At 37.1% G+C, this 17,268-nt stretch overlaps 1 protein-coding gene across 1 annotated transcript in view; it reads left to right on the top strand.

Moving 5' to 3' along the window:
- Positions 1–641: 641 nt before the first annotated feature.
- The window catches only part of LOC113552228, a 38,673-nt gene continuing 22,046 nt past the window's right edge, over positions 642–17,268 (top strand). The window contains exons 1-4 of the mRNA XM_026954984.1: positions 642–4,575; positions 6,718–8,541; positions 10,684–12,507; positions 14,650–16,686. Of these exons, the coding sequence (XP_026810785.1) occupies positions 721–4,575; positions 6,718–8,541; positions 10,684–12,507; positions 14,650–16,686 (9,540 nt within the window). The 5' untranslated portion in view covers positions 642–720. The remainder of the gene's footprint in view (positions 4,576–6,717; positions 8,542–10,683; positions 12,508–14,649; positions 16,687–17,268) is intronic.

Here is a 17,268-nt window from a genome sequence, read left to right as displayed (position 1 = left end):
TTCGACTTGTCCGATGTTAAGATTCCGGGATTCAAAACTAAAAAAGATAAAAAATCGAAATCTCCTACGGAATCGGCCACTAACGTTGGTGAAAGCATTTCGGTTGACATTCCATCTGTAACTGAACCCATTGTAAAAGTGTCAACTCCAGAAATCGGTAAGACCGATATATCTAAGATTGGCGTTTCTACAAACATCGAAACTCCAGACGTTAAGATAAAGAAAGGAAAATCGCCGAAAGGATCCACCGATATTAATATCGACATCAAAGAAAAGGTTTCGGTAGATCTTCCAACCGTAAGCATTCCGAGCGTTGATATCAAAACTCCCTCGGTCACGAAAGCGGAAGTTCCAAGTAAGACGAAGGAAATCGACTTACCATCCGTCGATATACACGAAGTGAAATCACCAAAACTTGAAATCAAGGATCCCAAAGTCGATATTAAAACAACCAAGTTCGACTTGTCCGATGTTAAGATTCCGGGATTCAAAACTAAAAAAGATAAAAAATCCAAATCTCCTACGGAATCGGCCACTAACGTTGGTGAAACCATTTCGGTTGACATTCCATCTGTAACTGAACCCATTGTAAAAGTGTCAACTCCAGAAATCGGTAAGACCGATATATCTAAGATTGGCGTTTCTACAAACTTCGAAACTCCAGATATTAAGACTAAGATAGATAAATTACCTGCTGTCTCCATTCCACTTGCAAGTATCATGTCTACATCGACTCCTAATGTAGATGACTTAACAAAAGATAAAGTTATTGATGTCCCATCTTCGAGTGCTTCAGTCGACATTATTCCAGATATTGGTGATGTTGATCCGAAACAAATTCAAGATTTTGAAAAAGACATCAATACAAAGAATATTAAATCCAATAATCAAAACGTAAATTCTCCTTCCTTCCTTAGTAAAATACGTAAAGGTCTAAAAATATCTACATCAAAAACGAATAAAAACTTAAAAGAAAAGGGTGATTCGGAAATCGCTGAATCGGACGACACTACCAAATCGCTATTAAGCGATTTTATTGAAAAGGAGAGAGAGAGCACAGTCATACATTATTTACCGGCCACCGTCGAAAATTCTAGTTCTGAATATCCCGGCTACGACAAACGTCCGAAAACTCCTGTCGAAGGAGACAAATTGATCGTACTACGAAATGAAGAAGAACTCGATATTACTGGAAACGTTGAACCTTCAACATCTTTTCTTCAGATCAATCGAACCGGGATTGTCACTACGTTGAAATCTCGAAGAGTTTTAAGACGCACAATTATCATCGATGGTATCAAATGCGAAGTGGAGGAAATAATAGATGAACCGGAAGATGGTTCACCAGTTAAGAGTATTACAAGAAAAACCATCAAGAACGGCCAGGAAGTAGTCGAGAATATTATCGACCCGAAAGAGATTGAAAAGATCCTAGGGGTATCCATGCTCAACGATAACGTAAGGAATACCAGTGAAAGAGTTACGACTACGAGTACACGTAAAATAATTAGGAGAAAAATTGTTGTCGATGGAAAAGAGTCTGTAGTAGAAGAGGAAGTTGATGTTTCTGATGGTGATGAAACCACGGATAAAGTGATACTTAAGTCTTCGAATGAGGGTGTAGAAGAAGTATGTCAACCAGAAAATCTAGATAAAACTCAAAAACAATTTACTATCCAAACAACAATCAGTGAATTACCTACTGATTCTAATATAATCACAAAATCTTTTACTAGAAAAGTTATTAGGCGTACAGTGGTGGTAGATGGTAAAGAAAAGGTTGAAGAGGAGGTGGTGGAAGAACCGAAAGGTTTTGGTTTTACTGAATCGTTCCATAGAGAAATTCAAAACGTTGGTGATAAAAGTTATGAATTAACAACGATTCCCCAGGAACCCCAATTAAAAAGAGACTCCGAATTCATAAATGAAACTCAAACCGATCGTACCATTTTCACGACCATAAAAACTCGTAAATTAATTCGTAGAATAGTTATCGTAGATGGTAAAGAAACAGTTGTAGAAGAGGAAATTGATGTGCCCGAGACAAGTGATAACACAGATGTGCTCACGAGTAACAGGGACAACCAGAGACCAATCGGACTAGTTGAAAAACCATTGAAATTGGATAACGTTGAAGTTGATAAATCCCAAACAATATCAACTCGTACTATTAAAAAGATACGAAAAATAATAAAACGAATAACAACAGTTGACGGAAAAGAAAAAGTGGTAGAGGAAATTGTAGATGAACCGGTGGATGATAACACGATAGAAATAGTAAAAAAATCAAAAGACTCCAACGATTTCCAACTTGATAATTCAGCTGATTATAATACAACTATTATCGATAATGACAAACATTCATCTGAAGTATCATCCGAGACCGATTGTACAACTGACAAAACATCGAAACAAAAGGATTCGGTAGATCTTCCAACCTTAAGCATTCCGAGCGTTGATATCAAAACTCCCTCGGTCACGAAAGCGGAAGTTCCAAGTAAGACGAAGGAAATCGACTTACCATCCGTCGATATACACGAAGTGAAATCACCAAAACTTGAAATCAAGGATCCCAAAGTCGATATTAAAACAACCAAGTTCGACTTGTCCGATGTTAAGATTCCGGGATTCAAAACTAAAAAAGATAAAAAATCCAAATCTCCTACGGAATCGGCCACTAACGTTGGTGAAAGCATTTCGGTTGACATTCCATCTGTAACTGAACCCATTGTAAAAGTGTCAACTCCAGAAATCGGTAAGACCGATATATCTAAGATTGGCGTTTCTACAAACATCGAAACTCCAGACGTTAAGATAAAGAAAGGAAAATCGCCGAAAGGATCCACCGATATTAATATCGACATCAAAGAAAAGGTTTCGGTAGATCTTCCAACCGTAAGCATTCCGAGCGTTGATATCAAAACTCCCTCGGTCACGAAAGCGGAAGTTCCAAGTAAGACGAAGGAAACCGACTTACCATCCGTCGATATACACGAAGTGAAATCACCAAAACTTGAAATCAAGGATCCCAAAGTCGATATTAAAACAACCAAGTTCGACTTGTCCGATGTTAAGATTCCGGGATTCAAAACTAAAAAAGATAAAAAATCGAAATCTCCTACGGAATCGGCCACTAACGTTGGTGAAAGCATTTCGGTTGACATTCCATCTGTAACTGAACCCATTGTAAAAGTGTCAACTCCAGAAATCGGTAAGACCGATATATCTAAGATTGGCGTTTCTACAAACATCGAAACTCCAGACGTTAAGATAAAGAAAGGAAAATCGCCGAAAGGATCCACCGATATTAATATCGACATCAAAGAAAAGGTTTCGGTAGATCTTCCAACCGTAAGCATTCCGAGCGTTGATATCAAAACTCCCTCGGTCACGAAAGCGGAAGTTCCAAGTAAGACGAAGGAAATCGACTTACCATCCGTCGATATACACGAAGTGAAATCACCAAAACTTGAAATCAAGGATCCCAAAGTCGATATTAAAACAACCAAGTTCGACTTGTCCGATGTTAAGATTCCGGGATTCAAAACTAAAAAAGATAAAAAATCGAAATCTCCTACGGAATCGGCCACTAACGTTGGTGAAAGCATTTCGGTTGACATTCCATCTGTAACTGAACCCATTGTAAAATTGTCAACTCCAGAAATCGGTAAGACCGATATATCTAAGATTGGCGTTTCTACAAACATCGAAACTCCAGACGTTAAGATAAAGAAAGGAAAATCGCCGAAAGGATCCACCGATATTAATATCGACATCAAAGAAAAGGTTTCGGTAGATCTTCCAACCGTAAGCATTCCGAGCGTTGATATCAAAACTCCCTCGGTCACGAAAGCGGAAGTTCCAAGTAAGACGAAGGAAATCGACTTACCATCCGTCGATATACACGAAGTGAAATCACCAAAACTTGAAATCAAGGATCCCAAAGTCGATATTAAAACAACCAAGTTCGACTTGTCCGATGTTAAGATTCCGGGATTCAAAACTAAAAAAGATAAAAAATCCAAATCTCCTACGGAATCGGCCACTAACGTTGGTGAAAGCATTTCGGTTGACATTCCATCTGTAACTGAACCCATTGTAAAAGTGTCAACTCCAGAAATCGGTAAGACCGATATATCTAAGATTGGCGTTTCTACAAACATCGAAACTCCAGACGTTAAGATAAAGAAAGGAAAATCGCCGAAAGGATCCACCGATATTAATATCGACATCAAAGAAAAGGTTTCGGTAGATCTTCCAACCGTAAGCATTCCGAGCGTTGATATCAAAACTCCCTCGGTCACGAAAGCGGAAGTTCCAAGTAAGACGAAGGAAACCGACTTACCATCCGTCGATATACACGAAGTGAAATCACCAAAACTTGAAATCAAGGATCCCAAAGTCGATATTAAAACAACCAAGTTCGACTTGTCCGATGTTAAGATTCCGGGATTCAAAACTAAAAAAGATAAAAAATCGAAATCTCCTACGGAATCGGCCACTAACGTTGGTGAAAGCATTTCGGTTGACATTCCATCTGTAACTGAACCCATTGTAAAAGTGTCAACTCCAGAAATCGGTAAGACCGATGTATCTAAGATTGGCGTTTCTACAAACATCGAAACTCCAGATATTAAGACTAAGATAGATAAATTACCTGCTGTCTCCATTCCACTTGCAAGTATCATGTCTACATCGACTCCTAATGTAGATGACTTAACAAAAGATAAAGTTATTGATGTCCCATCTTCGAGTGCTTCAGTCGACATTATTCCAGATATTGGTGATGTTGATCCGAAACAAATTCAAGATTTTGAAAAAGACATCAATACAAAGAATATTAAATCCAATAATCAAAACGTAAATTCTCCTTCCTTCCTTAGTAAAATACGTAAAGGTCTAAAAATATCTACATCAAAAACGAATAAAAACTTAAAAGAAAAGGGTGATTCGGAAATCGCTGAATCGGACGATACTACCAAATCGCTATTAAGCGATTTTATTGAAAAGGAGAGAGAGAGCACAGTTATACATTATTTACCGGCCACCGTCGAAAATTCTAGTTCTGAATATCCCGGCTACGACAAACGTCCGAAAACTCCTGTCGAAGGAGACAAATTGATCGTACTACGAAATGAAGAAGAACTCGATATTACTGGAAACGTTGAACCTTTAAAATCTTTTCTTCAGATCAATCGAACCGGGATTGTCACTACGTTGAAATCTCGAAGAGTTTTAAGACGCACAATTATCATCGATGGTATCAAATGCGAAGTGGAGGAAATAATAGATGAACCGGAAGATGGTTCACCAGTTAAGAGTATTACAAGAAAAACCATCAAGAACGGCCAGGAAGTAGTCGAGAATATTATCGACCCGAAAGAGATTGAAAAGATCCTAGGGCTATCCATGCTCAACGATAACGTAAGGAATACCAGTGAAAGAGTTACGACTACGAGTACACGTAAAATAATTAGGAGAAAAATTGTTGTCGATGGAAAAGAGTCTGTAGTAGAAGAGGAAGTTGATGTTTCTGATGGTGATGAAACCACGGATAAAGTGATACTTAAGTCTTCGAATGAGGGTGTAGAAGAAGTATGTCAACCAGAAAATCTAGATAAAACTCAAAAACAATTTACTATCCAAACAACAATCAGTGAATTACCTACTGATTCTAATATAATCACAAAATCTTTTACTAGAAAAGTTATTAGGCGTACAGTGGTGGTAGATGGTAAAGAAAAGGTTGAAGAGGAGGTGGTGGAAGAACCGAAAGGTTTTGGTTTTACTGAATCGTTCCATAGAGAAATTCAAAACGTTGGTGATAAAAGTTATGAATTAACAACGATTCCCCAGGAACCCCAATTAAAAAGAGACTCCGAATTCATAAATGAAACTCAAACCGATCGTACCATTTTCACGACCATAAAAACTCGTAAATTAATTCGTAGAATAGTTATCGTAGATGGTAAAGAAACAGTTGTAGAAGAGGAAATTGATGTGCCCGAGACAAGTGATAACACAGATGTGCTCACGAGTAACAGGGACAACCAGAGACCAATCGGACTAGTTGAAAAACCATTGAAATTGGATAACGTTGAAGTTGATAAATCCCAAACAATATCAACTCGTACTATTAAAAAGATACGAAAAATAATAAAACGAATAACAACAGTTGACGGAAAAGAAAAAGTGGTAGAGGAAATTGTAGATGAACCGGTGGATGATAACACGATAGAAATAGTAAAAAAATCAAAAGACTCCAACGATTTCCAACTTGATAATTCAGCTGATTATAATACAACTATTATCGATAATGACAAACATTCATCTGAAGTATCATCCGAGACCGATTGTACAACTGACAAAACATCGAAACAAAAGGATTCGGTAGATCTTCCAACCTTAAGCATTCCGAGCGTTGATATCAAAACTCCCTCGGTCACGAAAGCGGAAGTTCCAAGTAAGACGAAGGAAATCGACTTACCATCCGTCGATATACACGAAGTGAAATCACCAAAACTTGAAATCAAGGATCCCAAAGTCGATATTAAAACAACCAAGTTCGACTTGTCCGATGTTAAGATTCCGGGATTCAAAACTAAAAAAGATAAAAAATCGAAATCTCCGACGGAATCGGCCACTAACGTTGGTGAAACCATTTCGGTTGACATTCCATCTGTAACTGAACCCATTGTAAAAGTGTCAACTCCAGAAATCGGTAAGACCGATATATCTAAGATTGGCGTTTCTACAAACATCGAAACTCCAGACGTTAAGATAAAGAAAGGAAAATCGCCGAAAGGATCCACCGATATTAATATCGACATCAAAGAAAAGGTTTCGGTAGATCTTCCAACCGTAAGCATTCCGAGCGTTGATATCAAAACTCCCTCGGTCACGAAAGCGGAAGTTCCAAGTAAGACGAAGGAAACCGACTTACCATCCGTCGATATACACGAAGTGAAATCACCAAAACTTGAAATCAAGGATCCCAAAGTCGATATTAAAACAACCAAGTTCGACTTGTCCGATGTTAAGATTCCGGGATTCAAAACTAAAAAAGATAAAAAATCCAAATCTCCTACGGAATCGGCCACTAACGTTGGTGAAACCATTTCGGTTGACATTCCATCTGTAACTGAACCCATTGTAAAAGTGTCAACTCCAGAAATCGGTAAGACCGATATATCTAAGATTGGCGTTTCTACAAACATCGAAACTCCAGACGTTAAGATAAAGAAAGGAAAATCGCCGAAAGGATCCACCGATATTAATATCGACATCAAAGAAAAGGTTTCGGTAGATCTTCCAACCGTAAGCATTCCGAGCGTTGATATCAAAACTCCCTCGGTCACGAAAGCGGAAGTTCCAAGTAAGACGAAGGAAATCGACTTACCATCCGTCGATATACACGAAGTGAAATCACCAAAACTTGAAATCAAGGATCCCAAAGTCGATATTAAAACAACCAAGTTCGACTTGTCCGATGTTAAGATTCCGGGATTCAAAACTAAAAAAGATAAAAAATCGAAATCTCCGACGGAATCGGCCACTAACGTTGGTGAAACCATTTCGGTTGACATTCCATCTGTAACTGAACCCATTGTAAAAGTGTCAACTCCAGAAATCGGTAAGACCGATATATCTAAGATTGGCGTTTCTACAAACATCGAAACTCCAGACGTTAAGATAAAGAAAGGAAAATCGCCGAAAGGATCCACCGATATTAATATCGACATCAAAGAAAAGGTTTCGGTAGATCTTCCAACCGTAAGCATTCCGAGCGTTGATATCAAAACTCCCTCGGTCACGAAAGCGGAAGTTCCAAGTAAGACGAAGGAAACCGACTTACCATCCGTCGATATACACGAAGTGAAATCACCAAAACTTGAAATCAAGGATCCCAAAGTAGATATTAAAACAACCAAGTTCGACTTGTCCGATGTTAAGATTCCGGGATTCAAAACTAAAAAAGATAAAAAATCCAAATCTCCTACGGAATCGGCCACTAACGTTGGTGAAAGCATTTCGGTTGACATTCCATCTGTAACTGAACCCATTGTAAAAGTGTCAACTCCAGAAATCGGTAAGACCGATATATCTAAGATTGGCGTTTCTACAAACATCGAAACTCCAGACGTTAAGATAAAGAAAGGAAAATCGCCGAAAGGATCCACCGATATTAATATCGACATCAAAGAAAAGGTTTCGGTAGATCTTCCAACCGTAAGCATTCCGAGCGTTGATATCAAAACTCCCTCGGTCACGAAAGCGGAAGTTCCAAGTAAGACGAAGGAAACCGACTTACCATCCGTCGATATACACGAAGTGAAATCACCAAAACTTGAAATCAAGGATCCCAAAGTCGATATTAAAACAACCAAGTTCGACTTGTCCGATGTTAAGATTCCGGGATTCAAAACTAAAAAAGATAAAAAATCGAAATCTCCTACGGAATCGGCCACTAACGTTGGTGAAAGCATTTCGGTTGACATTCCATCTGTAACTGAACCCATTGTAAAAGTGTCAACTCCAGAAATCGGTAAGACCGATGTATCTAAGATTGGCGTTTCTACAAACATCGAAACTCCAGATATTAAGACTAAGATAGATAAATTACCTGCTGTCTCCATTCCACTTGCAAGTATCATGTCTACATCGACTCCTAATGTAGATGACTTAACAAAAGATAAAGTTATTGATGTCCCATCTTCGAGTGCTTCAGTCGACATTATTCCAGATATTGGTGATGTTGATCCGAAACAAATTCAAGATTTTGAAAAAGACATCAATACAAAGAATATTAAATCCAATAATCAAAACGTAAATTCTCCTTCCTTCCTTAGTAAAATACGTAAAGGTCTAAAAATATCTACATCAAAAACGAATAAAAACTTAAAAGAAAAGGGTGATTCGGAAATCGCTGAATCGGACGATACTACCAAATCGCTATTAAGCGATTTTATTGAAAAGGAGAGAGAGAGCACAGTTATACATTATTTACCGGCCACCGTCGAAAATTCTAGTTCTGAATATCCCGGCTACGACAAACGTCCGAAAACTCCTGTCGAAGGAGACAAATTGATCGTACTACGAAATGAAGAAGAACTCGATATTACTGGAAACGTTGAACCTTTAAAATCTTTTCTTCAGATCAATCGAACCGGGATTGTCACTACGTTGAAATCTCGAAGAGTTTTAAGACGCACAATTATCATCGATGGTATCAAATGCGAAGTGGAGGAAATAATAGATGAACCGGAAGATGGTTCACCAGTTAAGAGTATTACAAGAAAAACCATCAAGAACGGCCAGGAAGTAGTCGAGAATATTATCGACCCGAAAGAGATTGAAAAGATCCTAGGGGTATCCATGCTCAACGATAACGTAAGGAATACCAGTGAAAGAGTTACGACTACGAGTACACGTAAAATAATTAGGAGAAAAATTGTTGTCGATGGAAAAGAGTCTGTAGTAGAAGAGGAAGTTGATGTTTCTGATGGTGATGAAACCACGGATAAAGTGATACTTAAGTCTTCGAATGAGGGTGTAGAAGAAGTATGTCAACCAGAAAATCTAGATAAAACTCAAAAACAATTTACTATCCAAACAACAATCAGTGAATTACCTACTGATTCTAATATAATCACAAAATCTTTTACTAGAAAAGTTATTAGGCGTACAGTGGTGGTAGATGGTAAAGAAAAGGTTGAAGAGGAGGTGGTGGAAGAACCGAAAGGTTTTGGTTTTACTGAATCGTTCCATAGAGAAATTCAAAACGTTGGTGATAAAAGTTATGAATTAACAACGATTCCCCAGGAACCCCAATTAAAAAGAGACTCCGAATTCATAAATGAAACTCAAACCGATCGTACCATTTTCACGACCATAAAAACTCGTAAATTAATTCGTAGAATAGTTATCGTAGATGGTAAAGAAACAGTTGTAGAAGAGGAAATTGATGTGCCCGAGACAAGTGATAACACAGATGTGCTCACGAGTAACAGGGACAACCAGAGACCAATCGGACTAGTTGAAAAACCATTGAAATTGGATAACGTTGAAGTTGATAAATCCCAAACAATATCGACTCGTACTATTAAAAAGATACGAAAAATAATAAAACGAATAACAACAGTTGACGGAAAAGAAAAAGTGGTAGAGGAAATTGTAGATGAACCGGTGGATGATAACACGATAGAAATAGTAAAAAAATCAAAAGACTCCAACGATTTCCAACTTGATAATTCAGCTGATTATAATACAACTATTATCGATAATGACAAACATTCATCTGAAGTATCATCCGAGACCGATTGTACAACTGACAAAACATCGAAACAAAAGGATTCGGTAGATCTTCCAACCTTAAGCATTCCGAGCGTTGATATCAAAACTCCCTCGGTCACGAAAGCGGAAGTTCCAAGTAAGACGAAGGAAATCGACTTACCATCCGTCGATATACACGAAGTGAAATCACCAAAACTTGAAATCAAGGATCCCAAAGTCGATATTAAAACAACCAAGTTCGACTTGTCCGATGTTAAGATTCCGGGATTCAAAACTAAAAAAGATAAAAAATCGAAATCTCCGACGGAATCGGCCACTAACGTTGGTGAAACCATTTCGGTTGACATTCCATCTGTAACTGAACCCATTGTAAAAGTGTCAACTCCAGAAATCGGTAAGACCGATATATCTAAGATTGGCGTTTCTACAAACATCGAAACTCCAGACGTTAAGATAAAGAAAGGAAAATCGCCGAAAGGATCCACCGATATTAATATCGACATCAAAGAAAAGGTTTCGGTAGATCTTCCAACCGTAAGCATTCCGAGCGTTGATATCAAAACTCCCTCGGTCACGAAAGCGGAAGTTCCAAGTAAGACGAAGGAAACCGACTTACCATCCGTCGATATACACGAAGTGAAATCACCAAAACTTGAAATCAAGGATCCCAAAGTCGATATTAAAACAACCAAGTTCGACTTGTCCGATGTTAAGATTCCGGGATTCAAAACTAAAAAAGATAAAAAATCCAAATCTCCTACGGAATCGGCCACTAACGTTGGTGAAACCATTTCGGTTGACATTCCATCTGTAACTGAACCCATTGTAAAAGTGTCAACTCCAGAAATCGGTAAGACCGATATATCTAAGATTGGCGTTTCTACAAACATCGAAACTCCAGACGTTAAGATAAAGAAAGGAAAATCGCCGAAAGGATCCACCGATATTAATATCGACATCAAAGAAAAGGTTTCGGTAGATCTTCCAACCGTAAGCATTCCGAGCGTTGATATCAAAACTCCCTCGGTCACGAAAGCGGAAGTTCCAAGTAAGACGAAGGAAACCGACTTACCATCCGTCGATATACACGAAGTGAAATCACCAAAACTTGAAATCAAGGATCCCAAAGTCGATATTAAAACAACCAAGTTCGACTTGTCCGATGTTAAGATTCCGGGATTCAAAACTAAAAAAGATAAAAAATCCAAATCTCCTACGGAATCGGCCACTAACGTTGGTGAAAGCATTTCGGTAGACATTCCATCTGTAACTGAACCCATTGTAAAAGTGTCAACTCCAGAAATCGGTAAGACCGATATATCTAAGATTGGCGTTTCTACAAACATCGAAACTCCAGACGTTAAGATAAAGAAAGGAAAATCGCCGAAAGGATCCACCGATATTAATATCGACATCAAAGAAAAGGTTTCGGTAGATCTTCCAACCGTAAGCATTCCGAGCGTTGATATCAAAACTACCTCGGTCACGAAAGCGGAAGTTCCAAGTAAGACGAAGGAAACCGACTTACCATCCGTCGATATACACGAAGTGAAATCACCAAAACTTGAAATCAAGGATCCCAAAGTCGATATTAAAACAACCAAGTTCGACTTGTCCGATGTTAAGATTCCGGGATTCAAAACTAAAAAAGATAAAAAATCGAAATCTCCTACGGAATCGGCCACTAACGTTGGTGAAAGCATTTCGGTTGACATTCCATCTGTAACTGAACCCATTGTAAAAGTGTCAACTCCAGAAATCGGTAAGACCGATATATCTAAGATTGGCGTTTCTACAAACATCGAAACTCCAGACGTTAAGATAAAGAAAGGAAAATCGCCGAAAGGATCCACCGATATTAATATCGACATCAAAGAAAAGGTTTCGGTAGATCTTCCAACCGTAAGCATTCCGAGCGTTGATATCAAAACTCCCTCGGTCACGAAAGCGGAAGTTCCAAGTAAGACGAAGGAAACCGACTTACCATCCGTCGATATACACGAAGTGAAATCACCAAAACTTGAAATCAAGGATCCCAAAGTCGATATTAAAACAACCAAGTTCGACTTGTCCGATGTTAAGATTCCGGGATTCAAAACTAAAAAAGATAAAAAATCGAAATCTCCTACGGAATCGGCCACTAACGTTGGTGAAAGCATTTCGGTTGACATTCCATCTGTAACTGAACCCATTGTAAAAGTGTCAACTCCAGAAATCGGTAAGACCGATGTATCTAAGATTGGCGTTTCTACAAACATCGAAACTCCAGATATTAAGACTAAGATAGATAAATTACCTGCTGTCTCCATTCCACTTGCAAGTATCATGTCTACATCGACTCCTAATGTAGATGACTTAACAAAAGATAAAGTTATTGATGTCCCATCTTCGAGTGCTTCAGTCGACATTATTCCAGATATTGGTGATGTTGATCCGAAACAAATTCAAGATTTTGAAAAAGACATCAATACAAAGAATATTAAATCCAATAATCAAAACGTAAATTCTCCTTCCTTCCTTAGTAAAATACGTAAAGGTCTAAAAATATCTACATCAAAAACGAATAAAAACTTAAAAGAAAAGGGTGATTCGGAAATCGCTGAATCGGACGATACTACCAAATCGCTATTAAGCGATTTTATTGAAAAGGAGAGAGAGAGCACAGTTATACATTATTTACCGGCCACCGTCGAAAATTCTAGTTCTGAATATCCCGGCTACGACAAACGTCCGAAAACTCCTGTCGAAGGAGACAAATTGATCGTACTACGAAATGAAGAAGAACTCGATATTACTGGAAACGTTGAACCTTCAACATCTTTTCTTCAGATCAATCGAACCGGGATTGTCACTACGTTGAAATCTCGAAGAGTTTTAAGACGCACAATTATCATCGATGGTATCAAATGCGAAGTGGAGGAAATAATAGATGAACCGGAAGATGGTTCACCAGTTAAGAGTATTACAAGAAAAACCATCAAGAACGGCCAGGAAGTAGTCGAGAATATTATCGACCCGAAAGAGATTGAAAAGATCCTAGGGCTATCCATGCTCAACGATAACGTAAGGAATACCAGTGAAAGAGTTACGACTACGAGTACACGTAAAATAATTAGGAGAAAAATTGTTGTCGATGGAAAAGAGTCTGTAGTAGAAGAGGAAGTTGATGTTTCTGATGGTGATGAAACCACGGATAAAGTGATACTTAAGTCTTCGAATGAGGGTGTAGAAGAAGTATGTCAACCAGAAAATCTAGATAAAACTCAAAAACAATTTACTATCCAAACAACAATCAGTGAATTACCTACTGATTCTAATATAATCACAAAATCTTTTACTAGAAAAGTTATTAGGCGTACAGTGGTGGTAGATGGTAAAGAAAAGGTTGAAGAGGAGGTGGTGGAAGAACCGAAAGGTTTTGGTTTTACTGAATCGTTCCATAGAGAAATTCAAAACGTTGGTGATAAAAGTTATGAATTAACAACGGTTCCCCAGGAACCCCATTTAAAAAGAGACTCCGAATTCATAAATGAAACTCAAACCGATCGTACCATTTTCACGACCATAAAAACTCGTAAATTAATTCGTAGAATAGTTATCGTAGATGGTAAAGAAACAGTTGTAGAAGAGGAAATTGATGTGCCCGAGACAAGTGATAACACAGAAGTGCTCACGAGTAACAGGGACAACCAGAGACCAATCGGACTAGTTGAAAAACCATTGAAATTGGATAACGTTGAAGTTGATAAATCCCAAACAATATCAACTCGTACTATTAAAAAGATACGAAAAATAATAAAACGAATAACAACAGTTGACGGAAAAGAAAAAGTGGTAGAGGAAATTGTAGATGAACCGGTGGATGATAACACGATAGAAATAGTAAAAAAATCAAAAGACTCCAACGATTTCCAACTTGATAATTCAGCTGATTATAATACAACTATTATCGATAATGACAAACATTCATCTGAAGTATCATCCGAGACCGATTGTACAACTGACAAAACATCGAAACAAAAGGATTCGGTAGATCTTCCAACCTTAAGCATTCCGAGCGTTGATATCAAAACTCCCTCGGTCACGAAAGCGGAAGTTCCAAGTAAGACGAAGGAAACCGACTTACCATCCGTCGATATACACGAAGTGAAATCACCAAAACTTGAAATCAAGGATCCCAAAGTCGATATTAAAACAACCAAGTTCGACTTGTCCGATGTTAAGATTCCGGGATTCAAAACTAAAAAAGATAAAAAATCGAAATCTCCTACGGAATCGGCCACTTACGTTGGTGAAACCATTTCGGTTGACATTCCATCTGTAACTGAACCCATTGTAAAAGTGTCAACTCCAGAAATCGGTAAGACCGATATATCTAAGATTGGCGTTTCTACAAACATCGAAACTCCAGACGTTAAGATAAAGAAAGGAAAATCGCCGAAAGGATCCACCGATATTAATATCGACATCAAAGAAAAGGTTTCGGTAGATCTTCCAACCGTAAGCATTCCGAGCGTTGATATCAAAACTCCCTCGGTCACGAAAGCGGAAGTTCCAAGTAAGACGAAGGAAACCGACTTACCATCCGTCGATATACACGAAGTGAAATCACCAAAACTTGAAATCAAGGATCCCAAAGTCGATATTAAAACAACCAAGTTCGACTTGTCCGATGTTAAGATTCCGGGATTCAAAACTAAAAAAGATAAAAAATCGAAATCTCCTACGGAATCGGCCACTTACGTTGGTGAAACCATTTCGGTTGACATTCCATCTGTAACTGAACCCATTGTAAAAGTGTCAACTCCACAGATCGGTAAGACCGATGTATCTAAGATTGGCGTTTCCACAAACTTCGAAACTCCAGATATTAAGACTAAGATAGATAAAATACCTGCTGTCTCCATCCCACTTGCAAGTATCATGTCTACATCGACTCCTAATGTAGATGACTTAACAAAAGATAAAGTTATTGATGTCCCATCTTCGAGTGCTTCAGTCGACATTATTCCAGATATTGGTGATGTTGATCCGAAACAAATTCAAGATTTTGAAAAAGACATCAATACAAAGAATATTAAATCCAATAATCAAAACGTAAATTCTCCTTCCTTCCTTAGTAAAATACGTAAAGGTCTAAAAATATCTACATCAAAAACGAATAAAAACTTAAAAGAAAAGGGTGATTCGGAAATCGCTGAATCGGACGACACTACCAAATCGCTATTAAGCGATTTTATTGAAAAGGAGAGAGAGAGCACAGTCATACATTATTTACCGGCCACCGTCGAAAATTCTAGTTCTGAATATCCCGGCTACGACAAACGTCCGAAAACTCCTGTCGAAGGAGACAAATTGATCGTACTACGAAATGAAGAAGAACTCGATATTACTGGAAACGTTGAACCTTCAACATCTTTTCTTCAGATCAATCGAACCGGGATTGTCACTACGTTGAAATCTCGAAGAGTTTTAAGACGCACAATTATCATCGATGGTATCAAATGCGAAGTGGAGGAAATAATAGATGAACCGGAAGATGGTTCACCAGTTAAGAGTATTACAAGAAAAACCATCAAGAACGGCCAGGAAGTAGTCGAGAATATTATCGACCCGAAAGAGATTGAAAAGATCCTAGGGCTATCCATGCTCAACGATAACGTAAGGAATACCAGCGAAAGAGTTACGACTACGAGTACACGTAAAATAATTAGGAGAAAAATTGTTGTCGATGGAAAAGAGTCTGTAGTAGAAGAGGAAGTTGATGTTTCTGATGGTGATGAAACCACGGATAAAGTGATACTTAAGTCTTCGAATGAGGGTGTAGAAGAAGTATGTCAACCAGAAAATCTAGATAAAACTCAAAAACAATTTACTATCCAAACAACAATCAGTGAATTACCTACTGATTCTAATATAATCACAAAATCTTTTACTAGAAAAGTTATTAGGCGTACAGTGGTGGTAGATGGAAAAGAAAAGATTATAGTAGAACTCGATGATCCTGAATCTGATGTTTCAATAGGAACTGATTTTCATATTTTTGAAAGAGATTCATGTAAATTGGGTTCTAAAAGTACGTCTAATAGACTAGAGAGTTTGGATTCAGTTGAAAATTCAACACTTGATTCAGGTTCAATGAAAATGGTAGTTAAGAAGGTAATTGGTGATAGAGTTAGAATGAAATGTATGTTGGATAAGGTTGATGATAAATTAATTAATATAATACCTATTAATCTAAGTGATTTATCTATTTCTTCTACCTATATTAATGGCCTTAAAAATAATATTATTAAATCAGACATTAAAAACAAATATACTATGTACCTTACATTCTATGAGGAGATTGGGGAGTTGTTGGATATTATCACATTCTACATCTCAAAACAAAAAGTAAGTGCTCCTTTTATTACTTAGTTTGTTTTTTTTCTTCGTTTATTATATAGCTAACCTTATTATAGTTTTTGTTGGGATATTCTTTAGTGAATTAGTTGTTTAGTTTTGCACATTTCGTTCTAATTTTCTTAAATTGTGTTCTTGCCGAATCTTCCTTTTTATCCACAACTATAATATTAATTAATTATATACCTTTTACATAGTTTAATAAATGAGATAACAAAGTTTTTACCATTTAAATTATTTTTCCAAATTATTTGATATATAAACACATATATAATATATATAACATAAATGTTAGCGGGATATCATGTTATACTTTTATAACTTATTTATTTTACTAAATTTTAATAATTTGTTTTCTTCAATCGTTTAATGATTTATAATATAATGTTTATTTATTTAAAATAAATATATATATTTTTTAATATTATTCTTTTAGTTAGTCTTTAAAATTTTTTTTTATTATTTTCAAAATTATAATTACATTTTTTTTTTAATTATTTTTTTAATTACTTACTTATTGATCTATTTTTAGTTTCTCATTTTATTCTAATTTAATACTGTAACTATTTTATT

The sequence above is a fragment of the Rhopalosiphum maidis genome, chromosome 2 (assembly GCF_003676215.2).
Source record: "Rhopalosiphum maidis isolate BTI-1 chromosome 2, ASM367621v3, whole genome shotgun sequence".
In the NCBI taxonomy this organism is placed as follows: domain Eukaryota; kingdom Metazoa; phylum Arthropoda; class Insecta; order Hemiptera; family Aphididae; genus Rhopalosiphum; species Rhopalosiphum maidis.
The sequence above is the reverse complement of the archived record's forward strand: the minus strand, read 5'-3'. Positions and strand labels throughout refer to the sequence as shown.